The sequence below is a fragment of the Anas acuta genome, chromosome 1 (assembly GCF_963932015.1).
Source record: "Anas acuta chromosome 1, bAnaAcu1.1, whole genome shotgun sequence".
In the NCBI taxonomy this organism is placed as follows: Eukaryota; Metazoa; Chordata; class Aves; order Anseriformes; family Anatidae; genus Anas; species Anas acuta.
The window spans coordinates 144,515,177-144,533,197 of NC_088979.1; the positions used below are offsets into that span (position 1 = coordinate 144,515,177).

At 38.7% G+C, this 18,021-nt stretch overlaps 1 protein-coding gene across 14 annotated transcripts in view; it reads right to left on the reverse strand.

The window, feature by feature from the left end:
* Window positions 1-18,021, reverse strand: part of DGKI (diacylglycerol kinase iota) — a 216,247-nt gene that overhangs the window by 130,770 nt on the left and 67,456 nt on the right. For all 14 annotated transcript variants that reach the window (XR_011090225.1, XR_011090229.1, XR_011090228.1 and 11 more), the window contains exon 2: window positions 8,643-8,751. Coding sequence is in view for 11 of the 14 variants with exons in the window: in XM_068662793.1 (XP_068518894.1) it covers window positions 8,643-8,751 (109 nt within the window). In the remaining 3 variants the exon portion in view is untranslated. The remainder of the gene's footprint in view (window positions 1-8,642; window positions 8,752-18,021) is intronic.

Here is an 18,021-nt window from a genome sequence, read left to right on the forward strand (position 1 = left end):
TAAAATTACTATGCCCACAGTATTGACCAAAATATTAAATTCCTGTCTAGTTTATGAGGAGACAGATAGAACGAGGACCAAAGCATGAGGATATGAGCTCAGAGTGTTTGACCTGAGCAGTTTCCCTGCTGAAGTAGCAGGGAATGCAAGCTCACATTATAACCCAGAGTTCAATTTTACAGATTATAAAAGATGGTTAGGAAGGATCAACTTGGGAAGCTAAATAAGAAAGCTCAAAGCTCCTGGGACATAACTTTTAATCAGGAATAAAAATTCCATTAAAAAATAGATTAAATATTCCTTCATACAGACGACATGCACATAACTTGCCATCCAGGATTTCTAAAGATAAAGTGGCCTATTTCCATAACCTAGTTTAGACTGATTGAGTTTGTTCTCCATTGTTCCCAGGCTCTATCATAGATTCATGTCTGATTTTCCATCACAGTGTAAATAAAGTAAGTAGTCTACAGGGATGACCTTTCTAGTTCATGCAATGAGAGAGTTCAGACAAGACTAGATAATAAGAGTGTAAATAACCTGATCTGTGCCTCCAGATATCCACTGCCACAAACAATTTCACAACACTGTGCAAGAAAATTCACAATTTCAATTCTAGCAAACTGACATTTCAAAAATCTTTAAATCTTTTCATCCTGAATCAGAGAAAAAAGAAAAAAAAAAAAAAAAAAAAGCTTTCCCAAAGAGCGAAACCCTCCCCCAAAGAGATATGACTGTCAATTACTTTGTCTCAATAAGATCAAAAGGAATTATTTGGACTTCACCATTTTGAATTTTACAGGGCACTGTCGTACCACAGATGGCATGTTTTGTTACTGCTTATGAAAATCAAAATTATATAGTCAAAGGAAAATGCTTTGACCTTTTCCAAGCCCAATTTTTCATTCACTTACAATAGGAAGATCTGAAAAAAATCAATACATTTATACTATGCATTTTGACTTCAACAAATTGGTATTACCACTCAAATTTACAGGCAGTATTCCACAACTTACTGGACAAAAGGGTATCCGCCTGCCAATGCATAAGCTGACAGAGATCACTGGGGCCACCTCTAGAATGAGCTTCTGCGTAACACAAAACTAAAGCACGGTAAAGTCTACATCATCACTTGACAGAGATTTTTCTGCAGAAGATTTGAGTTCAGCAACCTTTTCATAAATAATTTGCCAGTTTAGTTCATTTCGCACTTGATGTTTTTATGTTGGGTTTAGGCGTAAATGGCTGCTAAAGAGGCAGCCATCCTCTTTCTGTCCCTGACCGCACAGACCCTACTCTCATGCTCTTGCCTTTTCCCTCGTGTTAGATCTGGTGGCTGTGAAGCTATACATGAATCAGTTCTACTGCTGGGAAAAAAATAAAAAATCTACCAAAACAGATAGACAAAATGACTCACCCTGTGACCCCACAACTGCTGGATCTGACACAGGGAGTGGTGGGTTAAGTAGGACTGATGCTTTTGGTACCAACCCAGCATTAGAACAGGTTAGCTGATTTGTCAAATCATGCTTTTAGGCTGATGTGCTTTGCTTTGACTTGCTCTTTAGAAAAGGGACACTGTCCATCATCTTGGATAAAACAAGAATGAGCATGGCCTGTTAAAAGGAGGACTGGGAACTCTGATTCCTCACCTGGCTTTCCAACTGTTGCAAGTGTGTGCAATGCCCTGTGATGAGAAAGAGCCCCCGCTCACTGAGGCAGAGGCAGCAGTGCTTTCCTGGCAGATGCAGCTTGCCCCACAGGGGCCATGCAGACTCAATATGCTCTCCCAGATGGAGACCTCCCATTTGATTGTTCTTGATCTGCTACCACCTTATAGCAAACTAAAATAGTTTCAGTATGACAAACATTCTTTACATATGAAACAAGAAATGTGCAATCTCCCTCCCCCCCCCCAAAGTGAAAGAGAAACAGGAATTCATGGACTAGGAGTTTGGGAACAATGTAATTGCATGCATCTGATCATAACTTGCTTTGCACATTTCACTACATCAACTTGGTTTCTTCATTTAAGTGACCCAGCATGGTTAAATGACAGAGCAGGTGTTACAGGTTTTTTTCTAAAGCCCTCCAGTATCTCCATACTTTACTGCTCTTCAAGCTGCAGTCGTTATGGTTTCAAAGTCAATGCAAACAAACCTGAGGAATTTGCTGTTAAGGATACATGGACATTCAGCCCAACAGATTAGCCAGTCCTCCCAAAGTTTTAGTTTAAAGGACCTGTAAAAGCCTTTGTAACAGGAGTGGAGCTCTAGTCCACTCCTGCCATGGCTGGCATTTGAAAAAAAAAAAAAAAAAAATCTGTAAGATAGATTTCTAAGAAACATTATTAAGGTGTTTTTTTTTTTTTCCTTTGTTAACACTGCAGTGACAGAGATTAATCTTCTTACACATACACATTTGGATGATAAAGTTATGATTAATATATAATTAGTATTCATCAATACTAATGTAATTAAACATATTTGCAAGCAAAAATGATCAGATTTAGCCCTTTTCTTGACAAGGGCACTATCAAGCAGAAACAAATTTGTTTCAATGTCTTTTTCCCAACTGTCTGTTTCTTATGCTTGGCTTATGTTTTACTCTAAACCTTGAAATTTCAGAGTTGGTAATGCTCATGTTGGAAACCAAAATATCCCAAACATTTTTTGTTGTTGTTGACTTATACTCTCAGTTTTAACTCCATCTTCACACATTTTAATTTGAGAATTTTTTTTTTGTAGAAGTCACTTTCTCTTTAATTATTACAAGTGTAAAAGTGTAAATTATTACAAGTGTAACGCATAGATATAAAACAAAGCAAAACCCAAAACATCAGAGATATGATACTGTATCATTATTTAAAAAAAAAAAAAAAAAAAGATAAAAAAAGCAGCCTTGAAGATATGAATATCCAAAATTCTGAATTACTTTAGGGAGCTTCAGCTGTTAAGTTTAGGTTCACCACATTCTCTAAGCTGTTTTCTGCCATTCTTGTTTCCCACCCCACCAGGCTTTCTCATGTCCCTGCATCCATTGCCCACTCCTGTATTCTCTGCTGAGCTTTTGAGATTGTCATTACCATCATCTGAAAAATTATCTTTATGCAAAAGGAGAACAACTGTATTTGTCTTCATGGAGGAGCAATGTCCAGATGCTATCAATTGAGATGATGATTCCCTATGCTTTCATGAACCATTATTTTAGCTGACAATAGCTCAACTTCAGTCTTTTTGGCAACAAAGGGGAAAAATATTTTAGAAAGGGCACTTTCTGTAATATCATTGTAACCTCTATACACCTCTGAGAAACTACAGATGGCCACTATTTTGAAATATGACAGCCCCCTTTTCCTCCTTTGATCTCTCTAGAAAGAGCATTAGTTCTTTTCCAAGAAAAAAGAAACAGCAATGTAGGATTATTGATCCTGAACACATTGCTTCATAAGTCATTCGTACACAACATTTCTGCAGTTTTTTTTTTTTTTTAAGTATGCATGGGCTTGCACTCTTCACTATTTAAGTGGAACTAAAGTTCCCGGTGCCTTGTCATGTTTTTAGGTGACTAATGGAATACCCATACCCCAGGGTCCTCCTTTCTCATGTGAGCATCTGATGATGTACATCTATTTTCAATTGAATTTTCAGTTCCCAATTACAAAACTTAGCCTTGCAGAAACTGTAATGAAAGGGAAATATCGTTCGGTGTAAAAATGAGTATAGCTTTTAGGAAATGATGATACAGAAGCCAAACCATTCACATGGAAAAGAAATACATTTATCTGTGTTAGTGAGGGAAATACTTCATCATATGTAGAAGACATATTAATATATTAATGTGTGTTAATTATCTTAAGTGTCATATATCACTAGGCTCTTACACAAACGCTCACTGTCCATGAAAATAAGTGGTCAACACTACTGATTAATATCAAAAAGATTCAGAATACAATGCAATAGATTCATTGCGAAGTCACATTCACTGATTACAATTTTATCTCAGGCCAGCTCACTGTGTTTATTTAGCCCATAACTCCATCAGTTCTACTACAACAATGTTATGGGAGACAGTGTTGAAAGCTTTGCAAAACTCAGTGTAATAGCCATTGCTCTCCTCTCATCTACCATGACAGCCAATTCATTATAGAAGGCTGTCAGGTTGGACGGGCATCATCTACCCTCCATAAATCCCTGCTGCTTACTCCCAATCACTTTCTGGTTCTTAATATTTTTGGAAGTGGCTTCCAGGGGGATTTGCTCCATCACTTTCCCAGGAATCAGTGTAAGGCTGATCGCTGTAGCTCCCTGGATCCTTCACCTTCTTGAAGACAGGAATAACACTTGCTTTGTTGCAGTCCTCAGGAACATCCTCTAATCACCACAACTTTTCAAAGACAGTAGAGTGTACTTGCAATGATATCAGACAGCTCCCTGCATGCATTCCATCAAGTTCCTTGTTTCAGCCGCTAGTCTCAGGGGGCTGGGATTCCTGAAAGCAGGTCTTAAAAGTAAAAATGGAAGCAGAAAAAAGGCATTGAAGACGTATGTTTTTTACATGTCTTTTGTCACCACAAACATTCAGCAGTGGCCCAAAATTTTCCGCAGCATTCAGAATCACAGAATGGTTATGGTTGGAAGGGACCTCTGGAGATAAACTGGTTCAACCTCCTACTCAAGCATGGACACTTAGAGAAGGTTGCCCAGAACCATGTCCAGGCAGCTTTTGAGTATCTCCAAGGTGGGAGACTCTACAACCTCTCTGGGCAACCCGTGCCAGTGCTCTGTCACCTGCATAGTAATGTGCTTCCTGAACCAGTTCTCCAGTTTGTGTCCATTGCCTCTTGTCCTGTCACTTGACACCACCAAAAATAACATGGTTCTGTCCTCTTTGCATGTTACTTTGTTCTTGCTGTTATTGATATTGATTCTTGTTCCTACCAGATTCAACTCCAGATATATTCTAGCTTTCCTTAATCCACCCCTGTGCAATTGGGCAGTGCTTGTGACTACATTCCTCCTGGCTGGCCTGACTCTGCTTCCAACTCATAGTGTGCTTTTTTATGTTTGAGTTTTTACATCTGTTTTTCTGTCTTAGTTTTTTTCTAGAGCTCTTTGCACATCCATGCAGGCTTTCTGCTGCTTTTGGTTGATGTACCACATGTGGGGATAGATGATTCTTGAACATGGAGGAGGTATCTTTGAGTATTAACTAGTTTTCTTTGTCGCCTTTTCTCTTCAGAGTCACATTACATATTATTCTTCCAAGCAGGTCCTTGAACAGGCCAAAGTCTGCTCTCCTGAAGTCCAGGACTGGGATTCTGCTGTTTGCCATGTTTTCTTTTCTCAGGATCCTGAACTCCACCATCTCACAGTCATTGAAAGCAAAATTGCCAGTGACCTTTACAGTTCTTGCAAGGTCTTCCTTGTTTGTAATGAGATCCAGCAGAGCACGTCCTCTCATCGGTTCCTCAGTCACTTATGTCAGGAAATTATCAACGTATTCCAGAAACCTCCTGGACTGCTTGTTCCCTGCTCTTCCTCTAGCAAATATCAGGGTGGTTTACATCCCACTTGAGGACCAGAGCCTGTGAACACGAGGCTTCTTCCAGTTGTCTGAAGACCTCATCACCTCCTTCTTCCTAAAGACATCCAAAGCAGGCACCCACAGCATCACCTGTGCTGGTAAGCCCTCTAATCCTGACACATAAGCTCTTCATAAGCTTCATCATCCATCCCACAGCAGAGCTCCAAGCATTCTTGCTGCTCTCACACATGAAGGACAACTTTCCCTCCTCACCATCCTAGCCCCATCCTTCCTAAAAAGTCCACATGTATACATTTTGACATTTAAGATGCAAGTGCTATTATACTATGTCTTTGTGATCTTGGTGAGGTCATAGCCCTACAATCTTCTATTGCTTGGTAGAAAATTGAAAAAAATATTTTTTCCATGGATGTTAAAGCATCGTATAAAACTAAATAGACTTTCTCAACCAATTAGTTTTACAGGAGCAGGTATATGTAAAACCTCCAAAACTGGTATCTCATCTTACTAAATGTTATAGCTTTTAACTTCTACTCATCTGCATAGTGTTTTTATTCTTGTTAAGACCTATAAGTTTGTTCTCTTTAACATGATAATTTATGGTTTGAGGTTACAATATTTCTCCTCTGAAGAATATTCAGTTTGCACCTACATAACTGTGTTGTGCATTCACAGTACATAAAGTACAGACCAGTCTAAAGTTTTCTCATTGACTCCAAGAATGGAAGCTGCATGCTTTCAAAAACCCCTTAAGGGACATAATAGCTATGGGTCCTGAGGCTGTGTGATCATGGTCCAATAAATACCTACTAAAAAGAAGATGAGACTTTAACCAATTAACAAATACATGATGGACAAATATAAGAAAAAAACAACACAGCTTTGGCCAGTTTCATTAATATCCTAGTGACTGTCAATATTTTTTTGTAGACACCAAAAAGAAAGTAAAAGCTAGAAGACAGCATTTAGAAGGGAATTACAAGATGAATTCACACAAAAAAATTATGGTTATTTTCCTTGGGAAAAAAAGGAAGTATGAAAAATAAACAATGACCAGGATTCTCAATGGTATGCAGGCACTGTATGAGGTGCCTCAATCCATACTTATTTGAGGATCTGGGCTACAATTGCTTAGATTATTATTTATTTATTATTGCTAAATTTATTATTATTATTTTGTAGGATGGTTGCCTAAAATCGTGGAGAGATAGAGAAGGGGTTGGACATAATAAACATATCATAGGGACAAGCAGTTAAGGTGGTTCCTTTTGGTAAGGCATCTTCTGCATTTTCCTCTGGCTATAATATCACCTACCCTTGAGAATATATTCTGTATGACTGCTGTGAATAAATAGCATTAAATTTTAAAAAGAAGCTGCAAGTTAACTTGAATTAGGTGTAGAAAATACGATGAAACTGGGTATCTGTAAGTATGTGAGAGAAAATAAGCCTCAGGGATGACAGATAGTAATCACAGCAATGCAATAATATTGTTTCTTATGTAAAGGGTCTTTTATGTAAAGGGTCTTTTAAGACATCAGAATCATCACCCCCATTCCACAGCTAGATCAGCTGATGTTCCAATTAATCAGCTCACTCACAAGGTCAGTTGCAGAGCAGGAAACAGAAATCCCACTCCCTGAATCACTGTCCCATTCACAAGGCCATCTGATAATGGCAAATCATCTGCAAAGAATAATCGAAAATGGAGAATATAGCCAAGAATTTTTTCATCATTACTGTGAAGACAAGGACAGATTCCTACTGCATTTTCTGCTGTAAGGTCAAGCGACAAGTTATGTTCATGCCACTTGGACTTCAGAAAGATCTCCCATCATGGGTCCTTGGAGAATCATGTTGGAAATATCAAAAGAAAGAGCAGAATGGAGATACAATATGCACTGATTAATGATAACTTCCAGTGACTAGATACAAAGACTTCCTGTCTGGCTCCAATACACCTTAATGCAAACAGCCATTCACTTTACTAAATACACCTCAGGAAATAAACATCAGAATTAAAAATTTAATATGTATTTTTTTAATTGACATTCACTACTAATTATAAACTTCCATCCATTTTAGCTTCTTCACACCTTCAAACCACCTCCCTATTATCTCTTTTTCTTGTGCTGCACCTCTGATTTGCAGAAGTCCATTTCTCCCCCACGTTCACTGGTTACTACAGCTGGTCCGTGCAGGTTCCTCCCATCCCCAGGTATCTTCCGCTCATATCCTGCACCCTTCCCCACATGCCTCACTTCTCCAGTCAAAGTGTGAAGTAAAGCAGCAGTGCTGATGTGAGACACTGGAAGAGGTGAGAAGTTGAACTGATCAACATCTAATTCACATGCCAGGAATTAAAATGCAAACTGTAAGTATTGGGATTACAAGAAGAATCACCTGGCAAAAATGAGTAGCAGACAGTGACATTTTTAAGAATTTTTGTTTGTTTGTTTGTTTGTTTTGTTTTGTTTTTTAAATTACAAATTTGAAAGGTGTTTAATTTAGACCTCCTGGGTTAAGGCTCAGCTTCTCAACACACACCAGCATATAACCACATGAGAAGGTGCAGACAGTGCTAAACCAGCCCCTTCTGAACTGGTCCAGAAACAAGCAGGAGAAGCAAGACTGAGGAGATAGAAACACACTCTGTGTCTATAGCCCAGCTTGGACCCAAACAACATTTTGCAATGCTTGCAAAACATTATGAACAAAGATTTCTACTACTGCTCCTACAGACTCAGCAAACCCAACATGTATTCTGAGTCTTAAATTTTGGCCCACAAAGCAAAAATACAAAATCCTGCTGTGCTAAAATCAGTTCACCTTTGGATGTCAGACCTTGTCAAGACAGCAGTGAGCAAATGTAGCCAGACAGTTCCCAAGGTGGAAAGTCTTAACAGTTCTGTCCTGTGTTGCTCAAGTCACCACAAGTTTTCAGGTCTCTGCCATGTGCTTTGTTTCATAATAGAAGTTCCTAATAACCAGCACTAATTCTGATAATGATGCAACATGTAATGCTGTTTTAGGGTTGGAGGGAACACTAGCCAGAGATACAGCTCAAATACATTGCCATAGAAACAAACACCTACAGTCCACTCTAATGCTGCCCTTGGTTCCTTCACAGGTCCATTGGAGACTGCAATGTTGAGGGAATGCACAGGAGCCAAGTGCTGGAGGCCTGACCTGGAGATAGCTTTCCTGCAAATTGAAAAGATAAATAAATAAATAAATAAATAAATGGTGCATATATCACATATAATCATCCAATATTATTATCCACCCCACCCTTCTCCAGAAATCAGAAGAGGAAGCACAGCATCTAATTTCAGTTTGGGTGAAATGGTGCTTGAATGCCATCTTCTGCTAAAGCAGTTTAGGAAAAGCATAAAGTAATCTGATCACTGAAAATTACTGTTTAATGAAGATCAGTTACTCATCTGGCACTAAGCTGAAACATCAATCCAGTGGGCTGCATATGGTTCTGTTTGCCAGTTTCAGCGGAGTCCCCATTCATTACACTTATTCTTTACATACCAGCAGAACCTGCTGAATCAATTTATGCATAATTCCAAATAGCTTTTATTGGAGGAATGAAATATGAGTTTATGCCAAAAATGCAACATCTGGCAGCTTTACTTTGTAGGCTGAGGAAAGTCTTCCATTCAGCATCAGAATATGTAAACATGACACTGGGACACCACTTAGGAAAGAGAGTTATGCACGACCCTTCCTGATCGTATCAGCATGCCCTCAAGGTATTACAGCTGCTTTCCACTTATATTTCAATTCTATCTTTTTATTCCAAAGTCCTTCTTGAGACATAAATACGGCATCCTTCAAAGGTCACAGATGTTGACCAGAAGCACTCTGGAGCTCACAAGGACTGTGAGCATTTCCACCAAGCTGCTTCCCCAGCTGCACTCAACCCTGCAAAATCAGTCTTGAATAGCAAGACATTAGGTAGGAGAACAACACACTGCTGATACAAAGTTCAGCTGCTCCTGGATGATAGGTTTCATAAAGCTTCATAACACAATTGTGTTTTATATTTTAGCAGCTGATGGCAGCAGCCAAAACAATCTTACAGATCCAGCAATGATTTAGAACAGGACTTAAAAATAAGCAAAACCAAAAACCAAATCTCAAAGAGAAATCTCCTTTCATATGCCCAATGCACTCATCCCTCACAAAATGAAGTGACAGTCTGTTTGTGTAAAGTACATTTTTGTGATACCACTCCCACAGTGCAACAGCTATTTATGGCTATTTATAGCATCTCCTCATCTTACCACTGTCCCATGGCAATAAAGGTCAATTGAGCCAGTGATGACAATCCAGGTCAGCCATATGCTAAATAAATCTTTTCATTGTCCTGAAAATATACAGTGCCGTACATATCCATGGTAAAGGAGCTCGGAAGCATCGTTGCTCACAGCATATGTCCGGAAAAACCAAGAGGGCTGAGTCAGAATGTCTTAAATTCCCTTTCTTGTGGGTAGCATGAGGAACTCAGCACATTAACAATAGCCTCTGGTCATCCAGTGTTCCCTTTCCACTTAACAGTGGGAAAGACATTGACATTAAAAGGTTTTTCCAAGATATTTTACATTTGACTAAAACCCATTAGAACAAGGGAGCCAATGAAAAGACTGTCACTACTTGGCAATGTATCAGGAATGAACAATTTAGCCAAAAAGATTTTATGCCATATATTTCAGCACGACATAATCTAACATGCCTTCTCAATGACCAGATGAAGGCCTTAAAGAAATGAACCAAAAGAAACTACAAAAATACATTTTCAAATATTTCTAAAAAGTGTCCAATATTTGGCAGTCTCCTTCCATGTTGTTTTGTTATCAATTTAGTTATTAATTATTCCTACACACAATGATACATCCTCTTGTCTAGTCAGTTATAACATTACAATTTGTTCTGGTGAAAATGGGACTGCATCACATTTTCCATCCTGCATCACTGACAGCAATAAGGTTACTTAGTCCTGCCCTCATAGCAAAGGAAGCTTCTACTTTGTGCAAAGTACTTAAGCAAAAGTGACTGAATACGTGTTAGCAATTAATAATTATTTGATGAAAAACACCAACATTTCAGCTAACTCTGCTCACAGCCTATCACTTGTCAGGCAATACAACCAGTAAAGTTGGATCCCTCCACTACAATAACTTAATAAAGCAAAGTTTGCTATGACTATTCCATGAATAAATTCATCTGACCAGTCTGAGGACAAGGCTTCCAGCTGGAAGGCAAATTCAGCAGACTTAGGTAAATATATCTAATGAATGGCTACAGGCATCACAGCATCCAGCTTTCGACACTCTTTCAAGTTAGAATTAGAGACGTGTAAGCCTCCTGTAGCAGAACCCACTCAAAGGCAAGCCGAGGTCAATGAGTCTTTTGGGGGAGACTTGGCAGAGCTTTATGCAAACAGTCAGCCTTTCCTTCGCATGCCAGGCTGGATCTAGGGCTTTGGCTGGAAAACACAGGCATGGAAACGCTTTTTTTTTTTTTTTTTTTTTTTCTCCAAGTTTGTTTGAACACAAAAGCCTTAAAATGATCTCAGGGATCAGGATATTGCATGAACTAGGCAGAAATGACACAGACCCAAGGGCAAGCTAAAAATGCCTACTCCCACACAGGTTCTTATCAGAATTTTGTCTTGGGACAAAGAGAGACAACACAGTGTGCACCACAAAAGCAAAAATAATATATATATATATACACACATATATGTAAGAGGTTGGACTAAAGAGCAAGCAAGTGCATTTCTAAAAATTTTAATTCAGAAGAGAGAGGGAAAAAATGGGGGAAAGGAAGGGCAAAATAAATTCAATAACAGAGTAGATGCAGAGTATCCAGGTGACTATCGCATATTGCCCTAACTAGCACATCACACCATCTGGCATTTTTCCAATAGAAAGGTAACAAGAGGCTTTCAGTTATCTTCCCCAGCAATTTCATCTCTACTGTGCTGAGTGCATGAATGAAAGCAGAGGCTCAACAGGCAGCCTTTCCCATAGAAGTGAGAGTAATCACTATTCACCTGATAAGATATAGCCAGGAAAAGTGAATCTGTATCTTCCTAATATATTCCATTCTTCATACAATGAAGTCCACAACTTTGCTAAAATGGGCACACCAGCCTGCTTGCAAACTCAGGAGAATAAACAAACATGGCAACAAGCAGCAAGGAAATGCTGCATCATAATGTAAAGAGTTGTATTTTCATAATTACTTTTACGGACCAAGTAGCAGTAATTTGCAATAGATGGTATTATCACCTGATTTCACACATTACTACTGTGAACAAGCATAGGTGTACATACACACGTATGTAATTAAAAATACAGCATAAAAAAATTCTAATACTAGTTCCATATCTCATGCTATTAGGGAAGCTCCAACACAGAAGCCAACTGCCTTGGAAACCAAAAGAAATCTGGCATACAAACTAGGCAAGTATAACAACTGCATTAAAACAAACAAACAAAATTTTTTTCATTTTGCTGAAAAGTCAGGCAAGACACAACCTACTTGTTAAATCAAAGGATATATACTTTATTAGGGGGATATTTGAGTTTATATCCCAGAATTTGGCCTTTTCCTCCAACTTGGGCATAAAAAAGTCCTCCAATGCTTGGTTTATACTGAATAGTTATGCCCAAATCCTCAAAGACCATACAAGACAACTAGTCAATAGTGTTTATCTCATTTAATTTTTCAGAAAAACTATCTGCAAATGAAAGAGTACGGTAGAGCTGCACATGGTTAATAGGTTTGAGCATGATTTCAGCCATCAGTGGGGTTGGAGCTGCTGCATTTCCAGGCTGGGGTTATTATCCTCCTTTTCACAGGGGTGTACATTAGCTATTATTATGATAGTCTTTAAGATGGAAGGCTGAGAAGTCAGAAGAACACAGGGATTGACTTCCACAGGGCCTATGGCAAGGACACCCAGCAGGAGGCATATTTTGGGCGTCTTTTCTCAGGTGGAGATAACCTAGATATTTAGCAAGAAAAGAATAGTCCGTTGTATAACAATGTTTAAGTTACAGTGCTCTGTTTTTCTTAAATATTCAGTGTAGACAAACCCTATACTTGCAAGCTTTCAGGTCTGCCAACCACAATTAGAAAATCCCTGCACACAGACAGCCAGTACCTGCACTCTATATGAACAATCTTTGTGCCAGAGTCTGTTGGAGGTGGTTTTCACTCCTGCAATTTGGTCCTTATGAAAGTCATGAACAAAATGTACTGGCTGAACTCTGACATTATTTCAGTTTTCCACATGCATCTCCACTGACTGCACTGCACTCCTGCAACCTGCTGTTCCCAGTTTGCCTTCAAGGCATATAATGTTCTCCTTTGCAGCTAACTACAGGGCAACATCTCAAATCCACTGTAACATTCAAGATTTCTCTTTTTTTTCTTTTTTTTCTGCATTAGATATGAAAGGAGCCATCTTCAGTTAAATAAAAAAAAAATAAAAATAAATAAAAACGTCTGGTCCACTATTACTTTTCTGACAACAGCCAGTAGCAGGTGCTTAGAGAAGCACTGGCACAAATTGGGTGATCCTTCCCCTGACATAGTCCAGTCCCAGCTTCCAGTAATCAGTAGTTTAAGGACTTCCTGAGCTGGAGGCTGCTTCCAGACCTTTGTGCTTAATAGCCTGTAATGGCTCTTTACTCTAGGAATGTGTTGGTCCTTCCCTGAACCATTTATACTCTTGGTCTCCACAGCAGCCTATGTAATGAGCTCCACAATTTGATTATGGGCAGTGTAAAGTACTTCCTTCTGTCTGTTTTTAAAATTCTGTTTGATAATCTAATCCGTGTATCATATTGTGAGGAACAGTGAGTAATCATCTGCCTCTCTACACCTTCTGTGATTTTATGAATCTCTGTTCAGATACCCCTTCATTCATCCATTTTTTTCCTTCCCCCAACTTGAAAGCACCCTACACCATTTGGACTTTTGCTGGTGCTGAAATTTTTCCAACTTGTCAACCTTTTTTAGCTAAATTAGATATTTTATTTATTTATTATTTATTTATTATTTATTTAATTTTGGTAGGATTGCCAGAACAAGAAATATTCAAATTCTGGCTGCACCAAAATTTATTCAGTGGCATCATCAAACTTTGTGTATTGTTCTCTTTTTCTATGTCCTTCATATTCTCAGCCTTTTACTTGCCTATCACTGTGAGAATGAAATTAACCATTTCATAGTACTCATTTATCCAAAAATCCCTTTCCTGAGTGATAAATGCTAAAATAAAGTCCAAATTTTTAAACTTTCCCCACCTCCTCAGGTGCATGACTTTTCCCTCATCAGTCTCACTTTCAACTGCAATTCATGGCCTTCTTCATCAGAAGATCCTTCTGCAACTTACTGGTCATCCTATGGTCACCCCAAGTGGCTGTGCAGAGCAGCAGCAAGCTTGCCCCCCTCACACTTTGCTCTTTGCCAGGACATTAAAGCTTGTGTTGAACAGCACTGTTCCCATTACGTTACCCCATGGTCCCCATAGGTAACCTCCTTCCACTTGAAAACCCATCCCCTGGTTGCATGCTACATTTTAATTGTTATTTGAGCACATGAAGATCATCCTTTTTAACCCTACTTTCTGAACCAGGAGTTTTTCCCCCACCTCAATGGAAGCTGTGTGTACTCCCTCAGCCAGACCACCCCAGGGCATGGCCCTGGTGCCTCTGCCAGCGATGTCTGCGAGGCTCATGAGTCCTGGCTTCCCTGAAAAAAGCAGCGCTGGCTCTCCTCCAGCACATCACGTTCAGTTCTGTGTTTACTAATCCTGTATTTTATCAACAGCTTTACCAGTTTCCCTCACAGATTAGAACTTACTGCTGGACTACCCACAGCAGCACCATGTAAGCCCTTAATGTGATCACCCCTGCTTATTTTGGACTGAGGATGATTTAAAAGAGAGATTAGAAAGCTCTCTCAGCTATTTATTGTTTGAATTCCTTCAGAATACTTAGCAAGATGAAATCCTATCGATTAGTTATTGGCCCTTATGTCAATGTATTCTTCAGCCTCTTACATTAAGTCTCCCATTTTCCTCAGGTTCATCCACACAAATAACAGCTCAGCCTACAACACTCTCAGGCATCCTCAGCGGTGAACACTGATGCAAGAAATTCAATTAGTGGTAAGGAGAAATAGACTCCAATAAATACCCTCTTCTTCATGTCACTGACTGCCCAAGGAACAGGGTATGGAAAAGCAGAGATGTAGGAAGCTTCCCAACCACTCAACAGAAACATCCTCAGCAGATCCTTTCCTCCCTCACTTTTAACTCCTCGACACACAGACCAGCACAACAAAATCTGCATGGAAACTGCTCTGTCTCCACACAATGCTGCAGCTCCAAGCAGCTCTGACCAGCTCTGCTTGCAGCCTTCAGCCTCCTCCACCTAGTAAGACAGCTCACGTCTGCAAGAGACCAACCTAGAGACAATGAAATAAATTTCACTAATTATCTAATTAAGGATTTCCAGCAGCAAACCCACAGCTGGGAGGCAACTACTGTATGTCAGATCCCTGCGTAAATTCTGGTAGGAGCACCCAGATTATCAAACACCATACCCAAATTTAAAATTTAAACAAATTTTAGCTGACCAAAGAGAGACAGCCAGACTTTCTGTCATCACTTCTCCATAAAACGGCAAATCAACTAGAGACACAAGTAATACATGGGACTCCTGTGAGAGTCTCCTAAAGAGGAGATAAAACAAAAGGAGCAGAAGACGTGCTGAAGGTTTGATCAGGACAACAAAGAGCATCTACCATATGGTGTTGTGTTTTCAGAGCATACACATCCATTCCTGTATTCTGCACATGAAGAAATACTTCTTTAAAATGTACTCTTGCTCCCCAAACTCTGTGTACAAAAGTAGTAGGTTACTTTTCCTATCCCAAATAGATTATGAAACAATCTGTGTGTTAAAAGAGGCAATCCTAGCCTGCATTATGAATATGCTGGGGGGTTCTTAAGCACGGACATGGAAATTGCCACTGCCCTACAGTTATGCTTGGAGCTTAGGTTAGTGTCAAACAGCACAAGTCAGAGTAGTGCAAATGCCAGCCAAATTTCTCTAGCGTATTAATTTCTCTACTCTCTGCTCAGCTTCACTCCTAGGCATATATTAAGTGCCATATTTTACCTTCTGAAAAGTAAATTATGGATTTAATTAGATGCAGGGTTATGCTAAATTCCTCAGTTCTTTAAATCTTTTCTTACATCAAGAGTCCATCTTCTCAGAAGTCATTAAAAGCTTACATCATCTTATCAATTCTTGCCAAGGGGACACTGACAGTAGAAGACAACTAGATTTTAGGATCAACAAGGTCCTTTCAAAGCTTTTACTTAAATATGCTGTTTCTGACATAAGTACAAATGTGGTAATTCCTCTTACGGCAAAAAGCGACAGTCCTTGAAGGACTCCTTGCCATAACAGAAATGTCAATGTAAGTTTGCGCAAAGAGGAAAGGAAAGAAATGATGCAGGTAGTAATCTAACAAAGACAAAGAATGCCCTTTATCCCTGTAATTCACCATGAGAGAGACTAATAAAGGTGCCTAGGAAAGCAGGAAGAAGGAAAAAAATGCTTTCTTGAACTAAATTGCTTTGCTTTATTTTTCTGCAGTCTTCAGTGTTCAAAGCCTTGAATGCCACGCTTGGAAAAGACCTGGAAAATTTTTCTCTGTTAGGCAAACTTATCATATGTTTGCATTCATGAGGTTATGAAGACCCATCTATTTGGTCCAGTTGGTCTTTTTTTTTTTTTTTTATTTCTACTGAGCATCTACACCAGTTCTTCACTCCTCTCATGATTATTTTATTTTTTTATAATTTTCATCCCATGTGTTCCCTGTACAAATCCTTAAATTACTGTTGTTAGGACTTTCGCATTTTATCCAGAGAATAAAAACTGAATCTACAAATTCCAACTTTTACATGACCCTTCTACAGAATTAAAGGGATCAAGGCACCCTAATGCCTTGACTTAGAAATCTTGAAACTCTTTGGTCTAAACTCTTTGACTGGGGTTATGTTAGGACAGAGGCATGCATAGAGATTTGGAATCTCAAATTTCAGAGATTCTGGAATCAATCGAGCAACTGGGATGATAAAATTTAATCACCGTCTTTCCAAGTAAACAATGAGAAACACCCTAGGGAACTCTGAGCATAAATGATTTCCAGCTGTATCACAGAATGGACATCAGCATCACAGAAGATTGATATGTTTTTACTATTTCAGAAAGCAAAGGAGTCTGAGTGTGAAGCCTTTTCATGAAAATACATTTGATCCAGACAAAATCATAGCATATTCCAGGACCTGTGTTCTGTAGTTCTACTGTAGATACAAAATGATGAGCAAATTGGATGGAGATGACTATGGTATGATTATGCTATTTATTTCTTCTATCATATGCTGAAATCATATATACTGATTTTCAAAAGGGGTACTGATAATCTATAATAGCACTCTGCCAACCAGATGAAAATAAGTAAAGACTGAAGTATTTTTTTGAGTGGGATTCTTGGTGGCATCAAATATTCTTCATTTGATCTAGAAGATAAAGAATGGGTGGGGGAAAACAATGCAAGACAGGGAGGGAATGGTACTAAATCCTCACCAATTCAGAACAGCAAATTAGGAAGGAAAAAAAAAAAAAAAGGAAGGGGAGAGGATTTTTATTTTTATCTTTTAACATTAGTCCTGAAAATGTTTTCTTGCCTCTCAGATGCTAGCACATTGCTTTCAAAAATAAACTAATTTAAGGTAATTTCTGTATCAGACCTGGATCCTCTGCTGGCATAAGCTATTTACACAAGCTGAAATGTCATTATGACTCAAGAACTATATGGCCTCACACAAACTATGTAATGAAGTATTCTGTTTTTTTTCTTTTCTACAAATCTAATGTGTGCCTTGCAGTTTTGCACTGCAAGCTACAGACAGTTGTTACAAATGTGAACTTTTTAGAATCTATTTCCATAAGACTGAATCATTAAGTGTTTTTCCTCTCTGTTGTGTAGTCTCTCTTCCTTGGATATGGAAACAATCTGAAATCCTCACTACCCATCTCCACATTTGTTCCCCATTTGCAAGCTTCTATTTAGTAAATATTAGGGATTCATGGATTAAAAATAAAGAACTTCCTTTTTCTGAGTATGAAAACAAAAATTGAAATAGGGAATAAAAATCCATAATCACTAGTCAAGTGAGAAATACTTCAAGAGTTTTTTAGGTTGTAGATTAAACAGAGGAATATTGTGTTTTATGCCAGAAGAATTTTGTTACCAAATATTGATCCAAGAATCAAATTGTCTTCCTCCAGGACACACAAATACCTAGGACTGAAGGAATGATCGAGAACAAAAGCAAGCTTTAAAACAATCTAGGAAAACAGCTTTTCT